A 24,252-nucleotide genomic window follows, 5' to 3' on the forward strand; every position below is an offset into this window, starting at 1 on the left:
AATTATATGATATTGTGTGTTGACATATACGAAGTCAAATCTCTACAATATACTTTTCGATCTTGTCGTGCCATATTTTAAGTGCTTGCTTTAGTCCTATAGAGTGTCTTCTTTAGTTTGCACATATATATGGGATGCTCTAAATTCTTATAATATATTGGTTGCTCCATCTACGTCTCTTCTTACAATTCACTATATCATATATTTTTTCATAATTTATATCTAGCAATTGAACTAAATGTCTCTTCATAATCTATATCATATGTTTGATCATAGCCTTTTACAACGAGCCTAGTCTTATACCCACTAGCATAACTATTTGCATTATACTTAATTTTATAGATTCACTTATGACCATTAGCTTTTTTGCTCTTAGACAATGGTACTAGATTCTAAGTCTTATTGGCTTTCAATGCAATCATCTCATCCATTGTTGTATCTTAATGAACATAATCAATAGTATCCTCAAAACAAGTGGATTTAATATCCTTAATCACCTTTATTATATAAATATTATGGTGAGTTGTATAACCTTCAAAATTTAATCTTTTAACAAGGTATTTGACCTTGCTAGACTTGCATATCACTCGATTACTTAGTGAAGCTTTTACATTACCATGTGCTTTTTATACACTTGGTGTTTTGAGTGAAAAAATACTAAGCTCATAATCTAAACTCTTTGAATCATTTGAATCTTCATTAAATTTCAAATGACTAGTAGATACATCACTATTATCTGATATTTTTTAATTCTCTTTGTCTTTACTTACAATACTGGTAGATGTACTTGAAGATATAAGATTGTTTCGTTTTCCAAATCAAATGACTAACTATAGATGTAGTACTAGATGATGTTTTTGATTCAGTAAGACTCTGTGATTCTTACTTTTTTTTCAATATATAACTATCATAATCATAATCATTATCCAGTACATCACCACTAGATGCATATCAACTCCTCATTAAAAATAATATCAATGCGCACTCTGAACTCACATGCGATAAGGCTATAACAACGATCTCTCTCTTACTTTAAATAATATCCAATAAAAACATATTTTTTAACCTTTGAATCAAGCTTCTTTTGTAGCTCATCTGACACATGAACAGATACAATACAATCAAATACTTTTAAGTGTGACACATTGAATTTTTTTCTTATATTATTCAAGGATCATTTTATGAATTAAAAATGTAAAATTTTTATTTATAATATTAAAAATACTATAAATAACTTCAATCAAAAAAATATTTTGATAAATTTTTTTTAATTATCAATGCTCGTATAACTTCTACAATGTTTACTTTTTTCTTTCTGCAATCCCATTTTGTTGTGAAATATATCTACAAGTAAATTATTTTTTAATTTAACAATATCTCAAAAAGTCACTGAACTTGTTAAATGTATTATTTCTTTCTATCTGAACATATATATCAATAATTTTAGTATTCAAGGTGAACATACGACTAACTCTACTTTCTTTTGCAATCGACTTGTACTTATTTATTAAAGTCTTTTATAAAATAATATTTTGTATTAAATCGAACTTGCATCTCTTGCTCTACCGTTTAGCTAACAATCATTAAATTCTTTGTGATTGATAATATATACAATACATTTGATACTCTTTATTCGATCATCATCATACAAGGATAATAAAACTTTTTCAATGTGTAAAATTGAATAGCATAAATCATCACCTATCTACGCATAGTCTAAACTTTGTAAATTTTACATCTCTTCAAATTATTCAACATGATCGATTATATATTTAGATATACTTGAATTAATATATCATATATTATAATGTGTTCCTTTTTTGTAATAATATTCATCATATGATGTATAACAAATACTTATCTTTATCTTTATTTTACTATAAAAATGATACATAATTTTATTTATAATATTGGACTGCAATATGACATTGTCACAATAATAATAAACAATATCATAATTGCTAAAATCTTTGTTTTACCATCCACCTCTTTCTCTAAAGCTTCCCTTGTCTCTAAGTTTTTATGACCTCTTAAAACTTGTATTTTACTAAACTGTTCATTTAATCTATTTTACTAATTATCACTAATACATCCCATATCATAGTCTCTTGAAAAAAATCTATCACATCCTCTTCCTAAACTTGAGTAAAATGCTTAGATATATTCACCACTTCTTTCAAATGATTCACCTTACATATTGATCTCTTTAGTAATCATAAAAGAGATTAACTTTTTAAAATTTAAAAATAATACATACATACATACATACATACATACATGCATATATATATATATATATATATATATATATATATATATATATATATATATATATATATATATATATATATATATATATATATATATATATATATATATACATATAAGTGATAAATGATTCTAAACCTTCTCATATTTTTTAAACCACTCAAAGTAGATGAAATCAAATTATCATTATCAAACATTGTATCAATAACTACTAAAACATCTCCAATACTTTTTCATCATCAAACATTATATCAATAACTACTAAAACATCTCCAATACTTTTCACTTTTAAAGCATACTTATTTATAAATATTTTTTAATTTAAAGTATTCAACTCTTGCTTGAGTAGAATCTTCTGTACCTTTGTATTTATTAAAAACATGTTTTTAAACATTATCCAAGCTGCATAAAGTTTTTACACTTCTAATATGTCCCAGCATAGTTTTATCAATGACTACAAACAGCCAATATATCACATTTTTGTGTTTTGTGAGAAACGGGTGTTGAGTTGATGTGCTTCTGTGAACCATCACCTTTTCTGTTTAGCCATGTTGCTGAGCCTTCATACATTCCTTGTTTCCTTGGAGTAATATAATTAGCCACTCATCTTAATTTAGAAAATATTTGTATCTAACGCTATACATTCTTCAAAGTCTGCTAATTCCTGGTGATACCTTTGTTTATATATAATTTACAAATCAATAGACTCACTTGCACAACAAGAAATTTGGTAGTTGTAGTGAGACTGTACCAATACTTTGATAACCTATTAACATGGCCATGCATGAACATTTGCATTGGAGACTGTATATCCTATGTAGCATTGGTTTTTATCAAATATATCCTATGTACCATTTTACATTGGGCACACAGCATATCTTACAAGCCCATTTGTAATACAGCAAATCTATGAGTATGAGAGACCTAGTTGAGTAGATTGCACTGAGTTAAGAAATTTCTGTATGTGCAGTCTCATGCAAATCAAAAGAGCATGGGAACTACGGTTTCCTAGTGAATCTAGAAGACGCTGTGCACCACTGGCTCTTGGTCGAAAAACTTGCGACAGAGAAAGGTTCACTTTTCAAAGATGGTGTTCGGGTACCAGGATAACATGGAGTAGGAATGGGATATTGTCCCTCCACAAATTCAGGGTGTAGCAACGCCATGTCTTTCAAACCTGTTATGTCCAGAATAAAAGCCAGTCTAAATAAATGCAGACCACAACATCCAACAAGAATTGAAGTCTGTAGTCAGATTTAATCTCAGTGGGTCATTGAAAGAGTTTCATGTATCTACCACCATTAAGCACAAAAATGTTGTTGACACCTTTCTCAGCAAATAGATTCCCAGTGCTCTGCACCAGATAAAATAGTTAGCCTACACCAACCAAGAACATGGAAAACCAACACCATGAGACAAATCAAGCATCTGCTTTGAATAGTCTGTAAAAGCACACAACTAAGCTGATTATAGATCTATCAATGAAACTCAACTACACACCACTCACTCAACTTCCAGAGATTGCAATGATCAATATAATCATTCAAAGACACAAACCATTTTGCTTTGCATAGCCATGAATACATCTTGTACCGATTTACCTAGATTCAGGAATCAGTGGTCTCAAGATGCCAAGATTTGTATGCACGTACACAACCACAATAAGAAACTCCAAGAACAAAAATCATCAGATTCTTCTGAGAGAACTGTGGTCTTAGAGATTCCATGGGCAGTTTCAAAAGAAGAAATGAGGCTTCTACCCACCCATCAATGCCATCGACTACCTGATTACCCAAAATTCTTACCCTACGCCGTGCATCGATATACATCTTCTGTCCAACCACTTGTACCAGCTGTCCTACTCAGCATACAATGACATCTATCTTGCGCATACATTATATCATCCTCATACACCATATTAAGAATTATGTTACAGCAAGCCTTGTAGACATCGAGTATAAGCCATTCATGGGTACTTAAGGGTTCAAATCCCCTTGGATTTGGGCTCACCCGTTTTTGTGCAGAGCACATGTAATTTCAGTGCTCAGGACCAACTGAAAATGGTCTCAAAATAGCTACCAATTTAGCTGCAATGGAAATCACAATGCCAATGAGATGTGTCCTATTATTTTCTTTTGCCCACAAGTCTGAAGTTACACTTTGTATGGATTGCACTGATAAATGTTTCTCTGCCCTGCAGACATTGTTTTTTCAAGTCCTATTTTTGGACTTATATGTCTTCTTTTCTTGCTAACTTGAAGTCCTTGTTGTCCACTTCTTTCACTAGCTATATTGACTCCAAAAGATCAAATTCAATTCACTTATATCTTCCTTTCTTCTTTTAACTCCAATGTCAAGCATCACTTCCTTTTGCTTGTCCAGCACTGATAAATGTTTCTCTGCCCTGCAGACATTGTTTTTTCAAGTCCTATTTTTGGACTTGTATGTCTTCTTCTTTTCTTACTAACTTGAAGTCCTTGTTGTCCACTTCTTTCACTAGCTATATTGACTCCAAAAGATCAAATTCAATTCACTTATATCTTCCTTTCTTCTTTTAACTCCAATGTCAAGCATCACTTCCTTTTGCTTGTCCAGCATAGCATAGAATGCGATTCTTTCTTGTGTAAATAAACCTGCATCGCATCGTAATCATCAAACCCTCTTTGCACGCTCATAATAAAACTGTCCTTTGCTTTCTTCTTAGCCATACATGAAAATCACATGTATCATCAACAAAATGTTAACAAACACTATGCCAACAAGATAGCCACAAAATCTAGGGGGGCAAGCCAGAATCTTATCTTTATGCATCAGCCTAAAACCCCAAGCAGAAATGGTATCCAAATGATGGCAAGTATCACAGACCAATGCAAAATTGTCGTAAATACATATAAACTTTACTGCAAATGGCAATCACAATGCCAACATAGTTCAATTGCCTCGCAAATTTTTTGTCAGCCTCTATGAGAATGGGACTGGAATCATCTGGAAAAACATGCCTGCCAGCTTCTCAGGGACATGCTGAACCTACTAAAGTTTAGCACAGGAGGCTTACTCAATTCAAGTCCAGAGCCTTAACTGAGACCTCGTGGAAAACCAAGAGGCCTTTTGCAAATGGTACTTAGAAGCCACCTGTTGAAGCTCGCAGCCTCCTAAATAAGCAACTGAAAGCATTTGCATTGTGAGGCTTGACTCAACATGGAAGCATGGAATATGAGGAGTGCTGTTTGGATAACTGCTGCATCCTGGATGCTGGTCTGTCTGCCCCTGCAATAGCCAGACTCCAAACTTGAATACGAGGGTGGGAGGTCTAGGAAGCAGGAGTCTTCTTTGTATGCTGAAAACCACTGTTTTTCAAACTGTAACCCTGCTTAATACGAAGCTACACCTACTTACTAACAAAAGATGAAAATAAGAGTCGGACGGTAGCTCATATATTCCACATTCATCCTTTGGTGACAATACCACATAGACATAAGAGACAGGACCTTACAAAAGCTAACTCTCATCAAAGCCCTTATTATACAGATCAATCACAAGCATATAACTCCTGTGACAAAAGGTTGTTAAAAGCAGCATGGCAGTTGATACCGTTTAAGGTGCAAGCTTCACGTGAACAAACGATGTTCGATTATAAAGAAGGGGATACCAATTCTGCCTAAGAACAACCAGCTACCATGGCGCAAACAGAAGGCAATGGAAATTCGACTAATCTTCAGCCAGTCATTGTGTACGTGTTTGACAAGGAAGAGCTAGAGGCATACATCAGAGATCAACTATGTGTTGAAAAACCACTTCTTCAATTTACACACTTCATTTAGGGTTTCACAATAACAGCCCCAAAAAGGACTGGTGTCCACATTTCGGACACTTTTTTAGTGGATACCCACACAGTGATGCGCCACCCTAAACAGCTTATGCCTATAAATATTACGCCCAAGAGTTCTTTCTCATAGACCTACAAATTTCTCTTTGTACCATGGAAAACATGACTCTCATAAGCAACCACACGGCCATCTTGCATTAAAACAGCCCCAATGCTATTTCCACACACATCACATTGCATAACAAATGACTTCCTCAGATCAAGCAACACAAGCATATAATCCGAAGTCATCTTTTCTTTTAATACATCAAATACTAAAATTTCCACTACTCTCCATCTGAATAGCATGTTCTTCTTCTACAAAGCATGCAATGGAGAAGCAATTTCAGCAAAGTTCCGTACATACTTCCTGTAGTAGGAACATAGACCCATAACGCTGCAGATCTCATGAACATTTCGAAGATGTGGCCATGAACGAATTGCCTCAACCTTAGTAAGATCCATACGAATGCCATCAGCCGATACAATGTGGCTCAAAAAGTGAATCTCATGCAAAAAGAATTCACTTTTCTTGTCATTAATCAACAACTGATGCCTGCACATCTCATGGAATACTATTGCCAAATGCTTGCGATGCTCAACCTCACATTCGTAAGCCCAAATGACATAACAAGAAACTCATACAAACCAAAAGATGTTCGGAAGGCTATCTTGGGTACATCTTCAAGCCTAACCCGAATTGGATAGCAAACACTTTTTAAATCTATATGACTGAAGATGGCTATCCCCTACAATCTATCCAAGATATCATCGATCCTAGGAATTGAAAATCTATTTTTTATCGTGATTTTGTTCAAAGCACGATAGTCAATGCACATACACCATAAACCATCCTTCTTCTGTACTAAAAGCATTGGAGAACAAAACAGAGATGAACGGGGCTGAATTAGCCCTTTCTCTAATAGCTCATTGACCTGACTCATAATCTCCTATTGGGCTGCACTAACTCTATAAGGTGGCTTATTAGGTGGGCTACTACCGAGGATCAAATCTATGCTATGATCCTTGGGCCTTTCAAGTGGCAAGTGTCCTGGAAGTGACTGAGAAAAGCAATCAGCATATATTTGCAAAAATGGCATGCGATAATTATCCAAACTAGTCACATTCCCAACATTTCCATTACCACTCTTATCCTTGGTGAAAACCAAGTAAGCTGAAAGATGATTTCTCATTACTTTGGAAATAGTAAAAAGCATATACAACAAGGATAGATTCCCCTTTCAATTTTACATCCAAAGTATAAACTTTGCCTCTATGGAAGAGGGTCACAATCTTATCATGAGCATCAATCAATGCATTCACACGATGGCACCAAGGCATACCAAGCAAAACATCACATCCTTTCAATGGAACAATCAAGAACTCTTCACTGTCCACATAACTCTGAATGTGCAAATGAAGCTTTCCAATGATAGGAGTGACAGGCTGTGTGTATCCCTTGCACGCCATACCCATCTCACCCATGGGCCCCATCTCATCCTCTCTGGTACCTAAACGGGCTGCCATATCAAGAGAGATGAAATTTGATTGTGCCTTGGGATCAAGAAAAACCAATGTGTGCTGATCTCTAATTTTGCCCCATGTCCTGCAAAGTTCAGTGCTATCATCATTGGGTTGATCTGCCACTACATCACACACTGAACCAGCAGTGGTTTTGTCTTTCTTTCCCTTATTATCATCCTTTTCAGCTTCCTATTCATTAGGACAATTGCATATCATGTGCCCTTTCTATTTACACTAAAGCATTTATTTGCAACCATCAGCTCCTTACGTCATGCATCATTTTTTCCACTCTTTCTCTGCAATCTGTTCCGCTTTCCAGTCCTATTTTTAGATATGCCTTGATTTTCAGCTTTATATTCAGATTTACCATTTTTCTCAGCCTTGGCCTTAGTGACATGTGACTTGGCATTGCTATCTTGGAATCCTGCATCCTTTCCACACAGCAATGTGTCGACTGTAGTAGCAATTTCTATAAGCTAAGACATGCTAGAAATAGTGGACTTAATGCAAAAATCCCAAATACCCTTTGGCAAACCACAAATATACTTCTCCACTTGCTCATGGAGGGATATTGTGCAATAAGAAGTAACTAGCAGCAATGCATCCCAAAACTTCTTATTATACTAATCCAAGTTACTGCAATCTTTGGAATTCAACTTATTCCAAGCTATCACAATGTCTACTTCAAAGGTACTTGTCAACCAATTTGAAGCAAACATTCGCTTGAATTGGACCCAAGTGGTAGGTGACTTCCCTTGAATAAGAAGTGTAGACCACCAGTGCAATGCATTTCCCTTCAAAAATGTGGTTGCCTTTCGTATCTTAGATGCCTCTATGAAGTTGCCTCTAGAATAGGCTGCATCTAGCTCCTAAATAAAAACATGTGCTTTCAACCTATCTTGTGCACCACTGAAAGGCTCAAACTTCACACTTTTGCCACCTTCATCATAGTCCTTCGACGAACCTATGTGAGTCAAGTTATCATAACTAGGTTGCTGCAAATAGGGTGCATTTGCTGTATTTACATGATAATCACCACTATGAGATTCTCCTACATGAACAGCACCAAATCCTTGTGCTTCGACAGTCCCTAGGGATGCAAATACATATCCATATGGCCTGCTTTGTGCCCCATGCATCATGCCTATGCTGCCATACATGGGATTAGGCATTCCACTTGCATTACCCAAATACATTGGGTGTTGTGTGCCATGCATTGGCTGCTGCATACCATAAGGATTTGAGCCATGCATTCCCGTATGGGATGCTTGTCCACCCATACCATGAAAAATGGTACCACCACCAAAAAATACTTGTCGTCACATGCTTGCATATGCATAATTACCTTGCTGTCCATGTTTCTATGGATTAGCACTACCAAGTTGGCCATGCATTTGCACTTGCTGCCCCACGTGTACCAATTGTTTGTGCTCATCAAGCATTTTGGGCTCTTCCAAAGAAGGCTTAGGCATTTCCTTCAATTCTTATGGCTATCCCGAAGTTATAGAAGGTGTCTTCTTATCTTTGCCTTTGCTGTCCTTCCTTGGGGCATTCACAAATCGAGAAAACTGGGGATCCTTTGCCAATTTAGTAAAAAGATTTGCTGTTGTACGCATTCGATCCTTGAACCTATCATTGAATTCTTCAGCCCCTTGCTGGTCATCAACCTCTTTATGCATTGAAGTGCCAACATTTGGATCATTTCCCACAATTTCAACTTCTTGTCCATACTGGGAACCATTACCAACATCAGTCATTGCATTTCCCCCCTCACCACATGATTGACCAAGGAGTGATGCATCCTCTTTACTTGATTCCATATCACCATGTGAAGACACACTTGTTGTAATTCACTACTAAGAACAATTTCAGCACTAATGCAATAGTCCCAAGCTGTAATCAAGTGCCACGGGCCCACCAATTCAAAGGATTTGATGGTATCTCGAAAATGAAACCATGAAACCAGCCTTCTTTTCGTATAAGGGTAGTAATTTCTTGATTACAACTTAGTTACAGCAACAATATTTATTACAAAACTCACAAATGCAAATTAACTCACAATCTTGGACAATGGACATCCTGTTGGCCCCAAAATTGGCGCCCCTTTCAATATTTCTTTAACTTGATTGAAGAGGAAGTTGGTGTACAATGGGATTTTCCCAATCCCTTTCGGTATTCCAACTCCCCTTGCTATCCAAAATGACCAGCAAGCCTTCAATCTGATTTGCCCCTTGATTCGGGCAGTCAATTGGCCTTCACCCACTTTGATGGCGATGAAAAATGCCCAAATTCATTGATTTGCTGGTCTCTGCACTTGAATTTGATTGAAAATAGCTTCAACCCTATTGAATCCAAGTCTTGGAGCTTCCAATTTCTGACACACTTTCCGAGGTTACTACTAAACCCTAGTTTCTACTGCAGATTAAGATTTACAATAGAGAAATATGAAATTTCTCAGCCTCTAGTGATTTCAATGCTATAATCTTCAGAGGAAGGCTATAGAAAGGCTGGGAGACGACAAAGAATGCTAAGGAGAGAGAAATTTCAGACTTTCAGCATTCATTATGGGGTGGTAATAATGGGACATGATATCTTTCTCCTTCTTCTATGGTCATCAACGCTCTAAACAACAATATTGACTCATGAAGATACTTTACTAACAGAATTTGTGGAGTAAGGGACCTATTTCAAGTAATTTGTGTTGGGGAGATTGATAAGATAAAGACTATCTGGTCTAACGAGAAGAAACCGGCCTTCTACATTGACCATGCATAGTGTTGTTATCATGTGAATCTAGAAAATAATTAATAGACTCAACGTTTATGAACAAGCTTACTAGAGTCAAAGGTGATTTTCTTGATCAAGAAATAGCGTGGAGGATTTCTATCAGCAAAGACTGAAGAAAGTCGTTCATTTACTCTTGTTGCCTTTTCTAAACAGCTTGTAGATTATGTCATCTACTGTTGGGAACCCACTTCCTATTGTCGCCTACAATAAATGTTGCCACCAACAGCCTAGATGTTGTTGCCTACAGTTTGGAGCTACTTAATGTTGATGAGATTATTCAAAATGCTGAATTGGTGAACATCACACTAAACTCTCTTCCAAAGTCATATCTAGGTTTTCACACCTCTTTGATGTTGTCATTAAGGGGGGGGGCAACAGCCCCTTACTTTTGTGGAGTTGAAAGGCCTCTTGTGGCAAGAGGAGCAAACTCGAAAGAATGTTGCATTGCAATCAGGTGATGTGGTTATGCTTTCGAAGTTTAAAGGCAAAGGTAAAGCTAGGCAAAATGCACAAAATCAGCAAAAGGGTAATGTTGGACATTCATCAAAGAAGGCTGTCCAAGACTCAAATAAGTCTAAAAAGAAGGAAAAATGCCATTATTGCAAGAAGCTTGGTCACCATATTGATGCGTACTAAAAGAGATTGGCCAAGGAGAAGAAGAAAGACTCCGGTTTGGCTGTCCAAGAGGCATCAGCCAACAAATTAGCAACTGGTGATGCTTTAATCAACTTGGTAGAGGAGGATTATGCATTTCTTACATGTAGTTATGATTCTTCTATGGCTGATTCAACATTTGGTACTGCTAAAACGTAGCAAACATGGTATTTTGACAATGGTGCTTTAACGCACATCATTTCCAAGAAGTGCTTGTTTACTTCTTTGCATTCAACCCCTATGGGAAGTATGTCGTATGTGCTAATAGCAACAATTATAATGTGTATGGCATTGAGACAATCACTATTACTGCTGCAGATGGTTCAAACTTAATGCTTCTCAATGTATTATTTGTGACTGACACTACAAATAACTTGTTATCTATTTTTTCCTTCAATATGCATGGCTTTCAAGTCATCTTTAAGGATGACAAATGTATTGTTAAAGATAGAGAGGGACACTATGCACTCAAGCTGTCCGATACCCTGTACAAGGGTTCATTCTTGTTAGACACTTATGGCAAACAATCTCATGATGCTCTCTGGCAATCACTAGTCTTACGCTCACTGTGCAGAATGCAAGGCTTCGGCATGCCCATTATGGACATATAAGCTTTGGAAGTTTGATGACCCTCCAAAGGTGTCATACAGCAGATGCATTGCTTCCAGTGGAGACTCCACCTCCTCATGCATGCAAGGAATATATTTTGAGCAAAATACACAAGTTTGCCTTCAAAAAGAATGGTGCAGTGCATGCTGTCATAAAAATGCATCATATTCACTCTGATGTTTGTGGTCCTATGAGGACACGTGCACTTAGGGGTCATCTTTACTTTGTTACATTTATTGATGACTACTCAAGGTTTACATGGATGTATGGGCTGAAGCCTAAATCTAATGTATTCATGCATTTTAAACACCTTGTGGCAAAGCTTGAGGTTGAAACTAGTTTAAAAGTGCAAACACTTCACACAGATAAAGGGGGGGAGTACATGTCTCGTGCATTTGAGACATATTTGTTGGATCGCGGCATTATGCATCAAGCCACTGTTAGAATGACTCCTTAGCAAAATGGAGTTGCTGAAAGGAAAAATCGCACTCTCATGAAAATGACTCGTAGTATGTTGAAAAGCAAGGAGCTGCCTCATAAATTTTGGTTAGAAGGGCTTCAGTGTGCCAATCATGTATTGAATTGTGCACCTACAAAGGCTTTGAAGATGATCACACCATTCGAAGCTTGACATGGCAAAAAACCCCAAAGTTGACTACTTTTGGGCATTTGATTACATAGCCTGCGTGCATGTTCTGAAAGAGCTTTGTGGGAAGCTTGATGATACAACTCTAAAATGCATTTTTATTGGCTACAGTCCGGAAAGCAAAGGCTATCGAATGTACGACCCGTGCACAAAGGTGTTTGTTAGTAGGGATGTCATATTTGCTGAAAATGCAGCACTTTCACATGACCACTTTCAAATGCCAGTCACACATGACATTGGTGATGTTTTTGAAGGCCTTTAACCACTTTCTTTGGAGTCTATGCCTGCTGCAAATGGCAAGACAGACCAGCAAGCTGTTGCTACTCCACATGCTCCCAAACAGCAAGGTATTGATGAGGTTTTGCCACATGCAGTGGAGGCAACAATTCAGCATACAAGGGCTGCTGTAAATACAACAAAAATAGTCCCGAGATGGTTGTCACAAACTCTCCAGGAGAGTAAAATGGATGCCCCATAACCTCAACATACTAGATGGGCTATTAGGCATGCAACACATGATGCAAGTGACGCACATTTGGTTGATATAACAGAAGTAGATGATTGTGATGAGCATGTTTTTATGAGCTCACTATTGGATGATGATGAGCCTACTTCCTTGGACGAAGCTCAACAAGATGTAAATTGGATGAAGACCATGCATGATGAGTTGGACTCCATTGCCACTAACCCTACATGGGATCTTGTGGATTTACCATCTGGCAAGAAGGCCATTGGCACAAAATGGGTTTTTAAACTCAACACAAGGCTAATGGTACAATTGACTAGTACAAAGCACGATTGGTAGCAAAAGGCTATGCATAGAAGAAGAGCATAGATTATAAGGAAATTTTTGCTCCTACATCCCATATGAGTCGTCGAAATAACAGGTATACTCTAATACCATGGCAAACTAAGTCACAATGTAGAGAAACGAAATAATTTGCAGAGAGTAACATATAGTGTGTACAGCAAACACAAAGAGAGAAGAGAAACCCAAAAACACAAGAAGAGCACGATGATGATACACCGAATCATGCTATGAGAAAAAAAGCTAATACAATAGAGCTGAAGCTCAGAAGATAATTGCATTGTTCTATATGAATCAGGAGATACCACCTGTGGAAATCTGCACAATGAAGGGAGTGAAACGCAATCCTTCAGGTAGTGGGCTATCAAAGTAATCACTGGAAGGTAAAGGACAATTGTTGAGAGAACGAACCACAGTCCTCTGATCCTGTTGGAGATGTAAAAGATGATCACCAGCTATTAAGAGAGCAAATTGTACTCCTCTGGTGCTGAGGACTGACCTGGGCAGCAAAACGCAAATCCCAAAGTGTCCGAGCTATCAAACACAGGGAGAGCAGCCCAGATGCTGACGCCAAGTGGATAATGATGACGCTAGATGATGGAAGATGAGCCGGGCTGCAAAAACACATGTGCCAGCAACCTCTATGCTGCAGACGAGTGATGTCAAGTGATGGAAGAGGAGCCAAGCTGCAAAAACACAAGTCCCAACAGCCCTTGTCATAGACAAGTGACGCCAAGTGATGGAGGAGGAGCCATGTTGCAAAAACGTAGGTCCCAACAGCCCCTATGATAGAGGAATGATGAAATAACGGATGCTAGGTTGTGTAGACTATTGCCAAAGGCTAGGGTGCTGTTGCCAAGCTGGAGATGTTGACAGCAGGCAAGGAGAAGACCTCCAAACTGAAAAACGCAAGTGAAGGTGGAGCCTAAAGAAAAAGGGTGCTGACACGAAGCAAAGAATGGTGACATTAGGTGAAAGATGCTCCAAACGCAAGGCCTAATACTGGAACAGAGCACCTAAAGCAGAAGAGGAAGGGTGAAGGCAACCACAAGCCACAAACCGCAATGTCCTCCTGAAGGAGTGTGAGGGCAATGGAAGGGGCTGGTACGAGAAGGGAAGTGGTAGTGGTGACCAAAGAAGGTGGTGAAGAATTATTGAAGAGAATGGTGAAGAATAAATGAAGTGACTGCCTATTTATAAGCATGTGAGCGACCACTGAAAAAGTGGCCAAAATATAAACACTAGTTATTTTGGGGCTATTAGTGCAAAACCCTAAATGAAGTGTTTAAACTGAAGAAGTGGGTTTCTCAACATGAGTATAGTGAGATGTGTGATTACTATGCCTGCAAATTGTGGCTAGAAAGAACATCAATTGGTCATTAAGATAGCATTCTTAAATGGGGATTTACATGAGCACATGGTGCGCAAGCTATGTAAAGCTCTTTATGGTCTCAAACAGACTCCTTGTGCATGGTACTCTACAATTGATGCTTATTTAGCCAGCAAAGGGTGTCAAAAATAGTCCAACTACTCCCACTCTATACATTAAGAATGAAGGGAGAGGCTTGCTGATTATCATTCTTTAAGTAGATGACATGCTGCTCATTGGACCTACAAAGGGAAATTTTGCAGATTTTAAGACTGAATTAAAACATGCACTTGCTATCTCAGATATGGGTTGTCTACACTATTATTTGGGGATTCAGTTCACCCAAAATCAACATGGCATCATCATGTCATAGTCACACTATGTGGATAAGCTATTATATAGGTTTAATATGCAAGATTGCTAACCTATGTGCACTTCCATAGAGCCAAGCTTAAAGATGTCTATGCATGATAGTGAAGGGATGCATGATGTTGCAATTTACAGCCAAGTTGGCTACCTTATTTACCTTTGCAACACACATCCTAACATTCAGTATGCAATATCTCAAGTAAGAAAATATATACACAACCCATGGACCATACATTGGTAAGCTATTAAGCAGATCTTCAAATACTTGCAAGGTACTCAATCATATGTATTATTATTTCCTAGGGGAGAGACTTGCACTTACAGGCTTACAATGATTCAGATTGGGCTAGTGATGCAAAAACTAGGCAATCTACTAGTAGACATTGTTTCTTTCTAGGCCGTTCATGCATTTCATAGCTAAGCGAGAAACAACCTACGGTGACTACCTCGTCTTGTGAGACTAAGCACAAGGCAACCTTCACCGCAACAGTGGGATGTATATGGCTGCGTAGATTGTTTGCTCATCTCCAGATTTCTTCAAAGGGTCCTACACCCATTCTTTCTAGAAATCAAGGTGCTATTGCAGTGGCACGGAATCCTACGTTTCATGCTCTCACAAAACACGTTGAGATACATTATCATTATATCAAAGAGAGATGCTATGCATGGAGAGATCACAAGAAAATGTTGCAAACATTTTCACCAAAGCACTTCCTCGTGAGAAGTTTGAGGCTTTTAAAAAGTCTCTAAACTTGCTATCCTTTGGTGATTGATCTTCTTGTACTTCTACCACATTGGCACTACAAGGGGGTGTTAGAATTTGCCAATTCTATGGGTAATGCCCAATGTTTTAGTTAGTTGGTTTGTAGTGTGAACACTACATTAATAAGTTGTGCCACCACTTCTAGAGTTAGTTCTAGAGTTAAATTAAATCTAGTTGAGACTTACTTAAGACCTATTGTACTTTCATTCTTTCATTCAAGCACTTGCAATCTTTTGAGTGTGAAACTGCTGCCCACTCTTGCTCATTGTCTTGTGTTCTCTCTCTCTCTCTCTCTCTCTCTCTCTCTCTCTAACAAGTGTAATGTCCCTGACATGGACCCCTCTAACTGCTGTCAACTGACCACGCACCATCTGCCATTGCGTCTTCTCACATCTCATTATCTCACACCCCCTAACATCATCCTTCACAACACCTCTTCTGATCTTGTATTTTGACTATTTAAGCAAGCATGAATAAACTGATGAGGGGGGGTTTGGCTTCTCCTTTGTCTCATTTGCACAGACCTCCACACACACACACACACACACACACACACACACAGAGAGAGAGAGAGCACACAGTTTATTTGTGAGCATTTTACAAGACACAAGACCATTGAAAAAAACCCTAAAATGGGCCACAGCTACCTCTATCCAGCACCAATTAAAGGCTAAACATAGTACATAACCGTAAGCAGGCAGATGCAGCATAGAGCAGGCAGACACAAGTAGAGCGGTGGTGCTGCTGCTGCTTGTGGCCTACAACCCTACAGGGTCAACAGGCAGCACATGTGGGTAGGGGCAGTAGGCAAAGGGCGGCAACAAGCAGAGAGGAGGCAAGGGGCTGATGGTAGCAGCAGGTTCAGGAGGCACAGAGCTCAATTTGAACTTAGCAGACATACTTGTGAACGCTGCCAATGACCCAATAGTCTCCTGCCTGGCTCATTACCGATGTCTGAATGAATTTAAAATAACAAGTCGCTGCAATCACATGTTCAGTTCGTCCTTAGCTTTCCAAAAATCAAATGCAAGGCTGTAACTCTCAAGCTCCACAGAAGAAGCCTCTTCTTCCAAACAATACAAAGAATTTTGGTGCTCCTATAAAACAGGGGAACACTTGAGATGGAGAAATTTTGTTCACAGAGGATGTTGCTAACTCAAGCGTCCCCAAACTCAGGGGCTAGGCATTTTATCATCAAAGGTGATGGCAGAGAACACTAATTGAAACCCACAAATTTGGCTAGATTCCAATGGTCCCTCCTTTATGATCATTTGTGATGCAGAATTCGAGCAGTTTTGCAGCAGGATTGGTATCCAGCTGCCTACAAGAGCCAGAAATTGGAATCTACAACTGGGAACCCCTGTGTCTTCTGTGCAATTGATAGTTAAGGTATATGCAAGCACAACACACCACACATCTTATACACAGCTGAGAGAGTGATATACAGACAGAGAAATCTCACATCTGAAAAGCAATTTTAATAATGTTTCTATGCAAATATCTCATATTAGCACGATGCAGGCTAAAGTATACCAGCAAAGAAAACCCATTTTCGTCATAAATGACAATGATTTTTTTTGGCTCCTTATTTATCTGCAGTTTCAAAAAATGGACAACAAAGAGACCATCAAACTTGGTGAATAGTCAGCAGACTGGTGGCCTGCAGTTTTATGAGCACCAATAAAATATCATTTTGGTGATTAGTACCAAGCTTGGATAGGACCCTTACAAAATTCAGTATCTCTAATGAGAAAATATTCACTGATCTCCTCAGTAATGGTGCTGGAAATGAGACAGCTGCCAAAGTAGAAAGCAAAAGAGACTTTTAACTTTTTATAAGTACATTATTAAACTGCAGAAGGAACTTAAATATATACTTCAAATAGGTTTTTTGTACCATCTTTCAACCGGCATCGGTGATAAGCATCATAATCTCTGACATCTAATAGAAGACAATCCACTTCACCCTGCTCACAAAGTGGCATTCAATGTGAAGTTACCAATACTGCTATGAGATTCTGTCAAGGAAGGAGAAAGCACCTCTGCACTTTGTGCCAAATTCTGTGTTATGGCTTTTTTGAGGTTAAGACAATACCATGTGAAGTATCTTTTTGTTCAAAAGAAAGAGCAATTTTGTGACTCTAAACCCCTCCATTTTTGGAAGTTGAGGAAGAACTTTTTTCACTGCTACTGTGGACTAAAGGAGATATCATCTGAAGCAGTTTAACCGGAGGTTTTACTGCCATGTTTCATGCATTACCTCATCAAGCAACCGAACCAATGTGGTTGGGGTGATGCGTCGAAAATATTCTTCCTTTTTGAAACGAGCATCTTGACATGTCAAAGAAGTACGAGTGTAATGCAAACAGAGAACATAACAGAATTCAGCATAAAGCTAATGAGGCCCCCTGTATTCAAGAGCCATACACTAGAAGGATACTAGCTTTTGATCCGGGAAATTTTTCATTCACCTTCAGCATGTTCAGACCACTGGAGATGAGAGGAAAAGTATGTTTCAACAAGGAAAATATAAAAGAGAATCTAGTATGATGCAAACATGCTACATGGACTTACAGGTAAAAGAGAATCAATAGAAAGCAAGAGAAACCAGTTAAATTGAAAGTACATTACGTATTAAACCAAAAGAGTCAGTACACCTACAGAACTTTTTGCTTGAATTCTTCTCAGCACTTGCAAGCTTTTCCAAAGATGCAGTTTATGGAAGAAGCTACTGAAACTTAAGAATTAACAAAAAGAGATAGAAACATAGATGCTCAACATTATGGAATGGCCACATCTCCTTTTGATACAGTTCCCAAAATCCCTCAGTATAAGATACTGAGCAAGCTCTTGCCAGAATTCTTCCAAAAAGACAGATAGTTCGTGCGTAAAATTTTATGCCTGTAGGTAGCATCAGTTTCTCCAGTAGGACACCGAATGTGCAGAGCAGGGGTACTTCAAGAAGATAGTGAAAATGTGACACAAAGCTGCAAATTTGAAATGTGCAATATCAAGCAGATTGTAGACCTCCAGATCGGTTGTTCATTCAGGCCTTGTAATAGACTTCTTTTTTGTGTCATATTTTGCTATTGTTTTGGAAGTCCCTTACAAGGCTAACATTGTACCTTGCCTCGGGATATTCGGTCCTGAGGGGGTTTACTAAAAAGAATCATCTCTTCTCTAGGAAAAAAAAAAAGCTGCATGAATTGGGAACGCAATCCAACATATCGGTCCTGAGGGGGTTTACTAAAAAGAATCATCTCTTCTCTAGGAAAAAAAAAAGCTGCATGAATTGGGAACGCAATCCAACATATGTCATGTCTTAATTTGGAAGTTCATGCTTGAATGCACTACGTCTTACAAGGTGAGTGTGTTGAGCTAAAAATGCATTAGCCTGACTTAAACACCCCCAAAACATGCTCACTAATGAAGAAAACCTTTTATTTTAAAAAGAAACATGATTCTAGAGAGCTACTGTGTCCACTGCAAAACCCTAATTTGGGTGCCCCAAACTTTCTATAAATATGCATGCAGCCCACCACTCTCCCCCAATCTTGTTTATGCAAGTTTCATGAGCCATAACTCTACTGCCCACACCCCGTTCGCGGAGGACATTGTGGTCAAAGCTTCCACCAGCCACCTACTACCATCTGGCACCTGATTCCACCCTTCCTCGCGTGTTTGCAGCTATCGCAAGGTCCCAAGAGCTGTCGCCTACAGTTTGGTGTTGTCATCATCAGCTAGCAATTGTCACCATGATCTTCTCTCTCCTCCAAATGTTGCGTTTGCAATTTCTAGCTATCACCCTGACATTCTCTCACCTCTGTCTGCTGCATTTGCACCTAGCAGTTGTTGCCCAATTTTTCTCTCTTCAAGTATCTGCGTTTTTAGTCTTTCTCTCTCCTGCACTACTGTTTGCATCAAATCCAGCCTTCCATGGCTGCATTTGTTGGTGTTTGACACTTGGAGGCTGCCTTTGATGTGATTCGGGATCCGTTCGGAGTACAACACACTCTACAGTTCATAACCTTTGCCTTGATCCCAGAGATACGAGAGTTCCAGATTCAGTATTCACTACATAGTGTATTTGCTGCATGGGCACTGTATATTTATTATTCATTCATGTCTCCGAGTTACTCTAACCCTAATCCTAACTGTGTTCTAAGTTTATCAGTCTGTGCTTTGTCGTACACTTAGTTTCATGCTTTTTGCGTTTAGACCATTTCTTCACATGGTATCAAAGCTAGGTACTCTCTGAAAACCTTGGCCTTTGATCGGAATGCTCATTCACCAAAGCAGGAACAACAAAAAGGTCAAATGACTTCAAACACATTTGCAACACCGCTCCAGTCTCCACAGCCAAACATGCACAAAAAAGATCAAGAGTGGGTCTCCCAACTGCTACTGCCTAATCTAGAATGGGCGGAGAACCATCAGACTATCAAGAAGTCCACAAACCATATCAATTTTCTGCCGTTGTGTATGATCTCATCCTTATGCATAGGGCTCAACAGGAGGTCAAAGGTAAGCTTGAGTTTTCTCCTTTAGATTCGGTGCACAAAACTAATGATCTTGCGGGACCTTCGGAATCTCCACTATGGATTGGCCATTTGCAAGTGGAACCTCGCTTAGATTACACATCACTTCCACAATACTTCTTTTCTCCAATGCCAGATACAAACCTTACTATTTCAGATTCTATGCCAACCGATTTTGTATTTTCTTGGATCGGGAGATGTTCATCAAGGAGAGACTCTTCAAAACAAGCTTTGGTTTGTGAGTAATGAGGAAGACAGGTATTTCTCCATGAACTCAAAACTAGGTAAGAAGCTAAAAGAAAAAAGTGTAAGTATTCCTACCCTTCCTTTTCCTTCAAATGATTTTATTTCTCATGGTCAATATGGAGTAGATGCATCTTCATCTAGTGCATTTAATGGATAAAATGAACCTACGATGTTTCCCACAACAACATCTATTAAAATCCATTTGGGATCCCACCCATCCCTCCCTTATCTTCCGCAACGCATTCCTTTTAGCCTCCATTAAGTGCACCTATGTTTCCACAATACACCACACGAGGAGATCCTCCATTAGGCACAACCTTTAGGACTCCTTTCTCTTATTCGAGTCATGTCCCTTTGATGGGAGTTCATCCTTCCACACACACACACTTTCGTGTTTTTCCCCTCCATGGCATTCTTCGAGTGTGAATAGTTTGGTACCGCAGTTTGCCTCTATGGCATTACCTAGTAGACCGTCCGATCATTCTGTAGTGCCACAACCGACATTTCGACAAGGCTATCGTGTCCCAATGCCTCAAACTACACTTATGGTATCATATGGATCTATATTTGTTTCGGTACCTTCGCAGCAATCTGCACCCATTGGACATCAACGGCCTATTTCTACCTATCCACCTTTACCCCCTCCTTATCCACTACCACCACCATCTTATTCTCCATCAATCCATCTTCCCAAACGCCTCATGGTTCTAGTTTCTCATCTGCCAAGCATGCATTTAATGACAAGACTTGTTTCAACGGGTCAAACTACACCACTTGGTCAAATTTGATTAGGCATATTTTAGACTCTCAAAACCTACGGGATTTAGTGTAGGGTTTGGAATCCCAACCTGATTCCACCCTTGTTCCATACGAGGTCATCAACTCATGGAAGACTCATAATGCCTCCACTATTGTCACGAGCTTATGCAAGGCTTGTTGCCTGAGTTTCACTCTCAGCTTCAGCATTTCAACTAGCATCCCAGCGTTGGGCACACTTGACTAACCGCTATACAGCTCAAGATAGGACCCGTCACATCAATTTGGATCATGAGCTCCAAAATTTCAAAATCACAAACAAGGATGACTTGAAAGTCAAGTTGGTTGAGTATTGGTCTCCTCACTGATTTCGCCACCATTGGGGCTCCTTAGTCCTCTGACGATCAAGTTACCCTGTTCCTTAACAAGCTGCCAACAAGAAAATATTTCCATTTTGTGCAGCAGGTGATTTCACAGTCTTGGATGCCCACACTTTATGAGTTTGAGTGTCAAATGTTGTATTACGCAAGGTTGTTTGATAAATTTCATAACATGTCCTCGATAGAGAGGGCTCTTGTTGCATCTTCTCAAAGAGGGTAACAAGGCAAGGGTACCCAAAACTCAAATCAAAATCAAAATCAAAATAGGGCTTGTAAATCCCAAGGAACCAATCAACCAATACTTAAACCAAGATGGCAAAATATACCTTTAAAAAATAGATATTGTCAACATTGTCAAAAGGCTAGCCATTATGACAATGAGTGTCGATCTAAGGCAAGAGGCACACAACCCAAATCCAACAATCGGACCCCCGCAACCCCCAACAAGGGAAGCAAGGTGGTGGCAACCCTTAGCAAGGGCAATGGAGAGGCCACACCCACTCTGCCACTGGTCAATCATCACAGTCGACGAATTATTCAACTCCAAAGGGTTTGTCTGATTGGTCTGCAAAGGCCCACATCATCTCCTTAGAGCCATTGGATGCAAGTCTCGTTCATATCTGCAAGTTGTCTCCTGATGAGGTGCCTGCAGCAAAGGCCCACTTATCACAAACAAGCACATCAATACTTATTTGGCTTACGAACAGTGGAGCTATCCATCACATGACTCCTCGAGTGAACGATTTTATTTCCCAAGCAGAGGCCCACTTGTCACAACCAAGCACGTCAATACTTGTTTGGTTTGAAGTTTCTTGAAATTATACTCTTATTACAAGAGATTCATTAAAGGGTTTGTGGTTGTTGGACCATTGCAATAGACCAAACCAGAGAAGAAAGCTTTTAAAGCTCTAAAGTTCTATATCAGCAAAGAACCTATTTTGATTATACCTAATTCGTCGAAACCTTTCTTATGAAATGTGATACTTTAAGAGACTGCATTGATGTAGTCTTAAACCAGGAAGAGCATGTAGTTGCTTATACAAGTGAAAGGTTGCAAAATGCAGAAAAGAATACTACTACCTATGAAAAGAAGTTAATGGCCATCATTCAATATTAAAAAGATTGGAGACACTATCTTTTATTCGAAAATTTTCCATCAAGACAGACCGTAACAATCTCAAACATTTTCTTAACCAACCAAAGATTTCTAAGACGCATTTTCGATGGGCCAATTATTTAGCTCAATTCAACTTTTGAAAATTACATATTTCTAGGAAGCAAAACAAGATAGCTGATGCCCAATCAACAAGACCTTAGCTTTATGCAATGTCCATGATTTATCATACAAACTTAACTAGTATGAGGGACGTATATGCTTCTGATAAAGATTTTAAAATCATCCGAGAGAGCTTACAACTTGGTAAAAGAGTAAACTCTTATGTATTAAAGATGGATTTTTTTTATGGAAAATAAGCTATATATCACTAAAGATTTTATGCCTTAAGTAATGAAAGAATGTCATGCAACTCCTTACATGGCTCATCATGGTATTTTAGCCACACCAAAGCACTTAAAATGTATTTCTTTTTGTCAAAGTCTTCGACGAGACATTGAGCAATTTATCAAAGAATGTCTTGTGTACCAAAAGATTAAGTTTGATCACCAAAAACTTGCGGGCTTTTGCAACCATTATCAATTCCAAGCCAACCTTGGAAAAGCATTGCTATGGATTTTATTTTTGGCTTGTCAAAATCAACCAACAACAATGATGACATATGGACTATTATTAACAAGTTTAGCAAACATGCTCATTTCATTTAATTCAAAAAGACTATCGAGTCTCAACATATGGTTAGAATATTTATTCAACAAATCTATAAGTATCATGGGTTACCACAATTCATCGTGGGTGATAGAGATCCACAGACCATAGTCTCTTTTGGCGAGCTCTTTTTGAAAATTTAGATACAAAGCTTACATTTTCATCTTTTTATTATCCTTAAACAGATGATCAAAGTAAGATAGTCAATCTCACAATATTGGATATGTTGAAGTGCTATTGCCATGAAGCCAACCAACAATGAAAAAAGTATTTATCTTTAGTAGAATATACCTATAACAACACAGGTCATGCTTCTACAAGTAAAGCACCATTTGAGATCATATATAAAAAACTACTTTTATTACATATTCTCAAAACAAAGAAGGAGATACTTCATACCGATGAGTTTATACGTGATAGGGATACAACTTTGCCCAAGTTAGATGAGCTATCCAAAGATCTCAAGAAAAACAAAAAAGAGCAATAAATAAGCATCGAAGATGATTGATTTTACAAGAAAGAGATTAGGTGTGGCTGAAATTTGACAAAGCTCGTCTAAGAAGCTCTAACAAGCCTTCATCCCAAGTCACAAAGCTCGCAACGAGAAATTATGAGCCATTTCAAGTCACTAAAAAGATTAATAATATTTGTTACAAGTTACAACTTCCAAAGCATTGAATAATTCACAATGCTTTTCATATCTATCTTTTGAAGCCTTATAATAGTCTTTCATATGATCAAGAAACGAGGAAGAAACATTTTTAGATAATTCCTTTTGAAATTTAAAAAGTACTCTCATTTAGATTCTAAATAGATGCCAAAAGAGTATTTTAAAGACTATCCAAAAA

At 38.3% G+C, this 24,252-nt stretch overlaps 1 protein-coding gene across 6 annotated transcripts in view; it reads right to left on the bottom strand.

Annotated features, from left to right (window-relative positions):
- Nucleotides 1-2,701: 2,701 nt before the first annotated feature.
- LOC148037406 (uncharacterized) overlaps nt 2,702-24,252 on the bottom strand; it is a 31,345-nt gene continuing 9,794 nt past the window's right edge. Inside the window, exons 4-11 of one of the 6 annotated variants that reach the window (XM_087676313.1) lie at nt 18,103-18,152; nt 17,923-17,993; nt 17,560-17,629; nt 17,392-17,459; nt 17,196-17,255; nt 5,401-5,535; nt 3,568-3,622; nt 2,702-3,445 (exon numbers count right to left, since the gene is read on the bottom strand). In XM_087676313.1, coding sequence (XP_087532439.1) covers nt 3,267-3,445; nt 3,568-3,622; nt 5,401-5,535; nt 17,196-17,255; nt 17,392-17,459; nt 17,560-17,629; nt 17,923-17,993; nt 18,103-18,152 — 688 coding nt within the window. In that variant the 3' untranslated portion in view covers nt 2,702-3,266. Of the gene's footprint in view, nt 3,446-3,564; nt 3,623-5,400; nt 5,536-17,195; nt 17,256-17,391; nt 17,460-17,559; nt 17,630-17,922; nt 17,994-18,102; nt 18,153-24,252 lie in introns of all 6 variants that reach the window. The other 5 variants (XM_087676315.1, XM_087676312.1, XM_087676311.1 and 2 more) reach the window with 5 other exon arrangements.

Source organism: Lygodium microphyllum, chromosome 4 (genome assembly GCF_053477565.2).
Source record: "Lygodium microphyllum isolate KBCC chromosome 4, Lygodium_microphyllum_v1.1.10, whole genome shotgun sequence".
Taxonomy (NCBI): Eukaryota; Viridiplantae; Streptophyta; class Polypodiopsida; order Schizaeales; family Lygodiaceae; genus Lygodium; species Lygodium microphyllum.